This window comes from Notothenia coriiceps, unplaced genomic scaffold, assembly GCF_000735185.1.
Source record: "Notothenia coriiceps isolate Sejong01 unplaced genomic scaffold, NC01 NC01_scaffold00012172, whole genome shotgun sequence".
Taxonomy (NCBI): domain Eukaryota; kingdom Metazoa; phylum Chordata; class Actinopteri; order Perciformes; family Nototheniidae; genus Notothenia; species Notothenia coriiceps.
Genome location: NW_011344873.1, coordinates 1 through 2,802, shown reverse-complemented (window position 1 = coordinate 2,802; position 2,802 = coordinate 1). Strand labels below are relative to the sequence as shown.

The 2,802-nt window shown below is 41.1% G+C and overlaps 1 protein-coding gene across 1 annotated transcript; it reads right to left on the bottom strand.

The window, feature by feature from the left end:
* Nucleotides 1-470: 470 nt before the first annotated feature.
* Nucleotides 471-1,643, bottom strand: LOC104947235 (abhydrolase domain-containing protein 16A-like). Its single transcript, XM_010773209.1, has 4 exons — nucleotides 1,492-1,643; nucleotides 812-916; nucleotides 661-724; nucleotides 471-539 (listed from the first exon to the last, which is right to left on the bottom strand). Exons 1-4 carry the CDS (start codon nucleotides 1,580-1,582, stop codon nucleotides 479-481), a joined length of 321 nt encoding a protein of 106 aa, XP_010771511.1. The 5' UTR covers nucleotides 1,583-1,643; the 3' UTR covers nucleotides 471-478.
* Between the last annotated feature and the right edge of the window lie 1,159 nt (nucleotides 1,644-2,802).

Here is a 2,802-nt window from a genome sequence, read left to right as displayed (position 1 = left end):
ATTAATTGGCCTTTCTTCAAAGATGTAAGAGAGAGAGAGAGAGAGAGAGAGAGAGAGAGAGAGAGAAAAGAGTCGGCCATATTTTGAGTTAATCTTGTGAATAGAGGGGTTACTGTTTTTCTGACCAAACCAGAGCTGGTGATTGTTGGAGAAGTGGAAAGATGGTTTTGTTTCTGAATGAACAGTGTTTTGAGATGACAAGGCCAATAAGCTGGTAGTAGTTTGGTGAAAGATGGACATTTGAAGTCCAATTGTATTTGGGAACAACATTTGAGTCCCAGTGGTCGAGGCCTAGTGTTTTTTCTTCATTTCATAGAATCTTAAATTGTGAAATAACTTTTGATAACATCTTAACAAAGCTGTTGCAATGCCCTAATTTAACATCCTATTCAAAGCATTTGTATCTTACAGGACGCCTGTGTAAACCCAATGGAAAGCGCACTGGCTCTACTCAACACTGTGACATTTAAAGATGGACTCACGTTGTGGTGATGATCTCATCTCTGGTTCTCCTGATCAGCAGGACCGGTCCCTGATATCTGGAGGAAGAGAAGGAGTCGTGTTAATCGAGCTACGCCTGCCACTGCAAAGGTTAGTTTCACAATTACAATCCAATAAGTTGTGTAATGTTTCACGATGAGTGACTTGGAAGTGACTCACTTGAGAAGCTGATCAGCGTTGTTGAGGTTCATGTACTGCCTCACTGCGTGCTGTACCAACGGTTCTGAGAGAAGGCATTTCAGTTGTTAAAACAAATCCACCTATTGCAAACGAATGATACAGTGTATGACCTTTAACCCCTTAGACTCACTCCAGCTGGCGGGCATGACCTTGAGGGCAAGAGGCAGGAGGTCATCGAAGGAGGCGTCGAGCACCACTGATTGGATCTCTGGGTATGACATCACTGCCCAACTGGCTGTGACAGGAAACAGAGAGATAGACACAATGAAGATTACAGGATGATCAGAATCAGAAAGATATGTGGTGCCAGCGAGGACGGACTTTTGCAAGTCTCACCGGAAGTTAGCGTTTACCAAATGCAGTGGGATACTCATTTAAATATTAGTTAACAGCAGAAAATAAGTTCTGTGGTAAGAAAAACGTTTGATAATCTCCTCAAGAGTTAATTGAATCGCCATAAGTGAAATCTAACTTGGTCTATAAAGGAACTACATCACACTCGCATGGTTGCACACCACCACCGCTAAGCTAACGGCGGCTAAAGTTCTTTGGATGAAGTTTGGTAGTCTAATTTTGACACACAGAAATTTCGGATATTCACAAGTGAGGTATTTACTGACGTATTTGTCATAGAATAAACCTGAAGAACTCTTTAGTTTGTTTGAATCACCTATGTCAGGTATCTAACCAAAAACATGTTCAAGAGTGAACCGGATATAATGCTTCGTTTTTTTAGGACTCATTCCTGCACCACTCTTTATCACAAGTCTATATCAAAGTGCTCTTCATGTATGGTTGTTGTGTGTTTACCTGTGAACCCTCCTATGGACCAGGCGTACACCACTATGTCGGAGAGCTGGAAGCCCAGCCGGTGCACTGCATACTGGATCACCACATCCATGGCGTTGGCCTCATTCTGGGGGAATGGCACTCCCTGGCAGAAAGATACAAGTAAAGAAGAAAAAGCAATATCCATGCATTATTAAACATAACAGTTACCCTCAATCCACCTACAAAACAACACACTCCCAAAGAGTTGACAGATTTACAACAGCGATAATATCGACCAGGGGAGCTTAGCTCGAGTTTCAACATCCTTTTTCACTGTGTGTTTTTTGGGAATATGTGAAGCACAGGCCTACACTTAAAGTTAATGCTAGTTTAACCCATAAGAACCCGGACCCATTTCTACTTTTGGGAAATTAAGGGGAATATAATTTAGACCAGTGGTTCTCAACTGGTGGGTCGCGGACCCGTTTCGAGAGGGTCGCAGATGTGTGAGTGAAGAATTTTTTTTTTTTTTAAAGTCTAACTTTTATTTTGAAGGCCCGGTTTTCTAACGCTGTGCATGCAGTAGGCGTTGGACTGGAAGTACCAGAGACCATAAACGGTTTTGAAAACTTCTGTCACGTAGTGATCATCTTCTCAATAAAATATCTTTGCTGATGTTTTTCGAGTCTTCTGGCCAATCAGAATCAAGATTGTTGCCGGAAGTCCCCACGGAGAATAACTTTGCGGTAGAACTATTCTTTAATACATCAATGGGTACAACTTCAGATACAAATGAACACATAATGAAATATGACCCCCGGTTTGATGATTGACAGGTCAGAGAACAATGGGGGCTATCTACCCTTACCCACAATTTAAAGTAAGTCACACAGACTATCTCCTCTTTACTCTCCTCGCGGCAAGATGTCAGAACAAAGTGAAAAACAAACAATGGCATAAAATATTATTAATATGTCGGTTAGATAATAGATTAATTTATTTTCTTCTCAGAGTGTACCAGAATGCATAGTTTATGTTAGTATTTCTAAAAATCTCCTGGGGGAGAATCCCCCCAGACCCCCCTGCTGGGGTTGGGTTTTCAGCATGTCTGCCTTTTTATGTTATACAGTTCAGCTTTAATTCCATCGTCTCATTAAACCTCTTTTAAAGCACACTTTAGTTCTGTGAAGGGATATATGCACTGTACTTCACTTTCATTAATATTGTATGCTGCAAAGAGTATATATTACTGCACCATTTTTTGTTGAATAGATTTCAGTGGTTCAAAATTTCGGGTCGCGATTTATTGACAAAGGAAAAAGTGGGTCCCGAGGCCTGACCAGTTGAAAA

Bases quoted from the DNA above. Each gene is read 5' to 3' on its own strand.
- LOC104947235 (XM_010773209.1), bottom strand. From the start codon at position 1,582: ATGGATGTGGTGATCCAGTATGCAGTGCACCGGCTGGGCTTCCAGCTC. The intron at 917-1,491 runs GTAAACACACAA...TTCCTGTCACAG, and splicing joins GTCCATAGGAGGGTTCACAG to CCAGTTGGGCAGTGATGTCA. The intron at 725-811 runs GTGAGTCTAAGG...GCCTTCTCTCAG, and splicing joins GGTCATGCCCGCCAGCTGGA to AACCGTTGGTACAGCACGCA.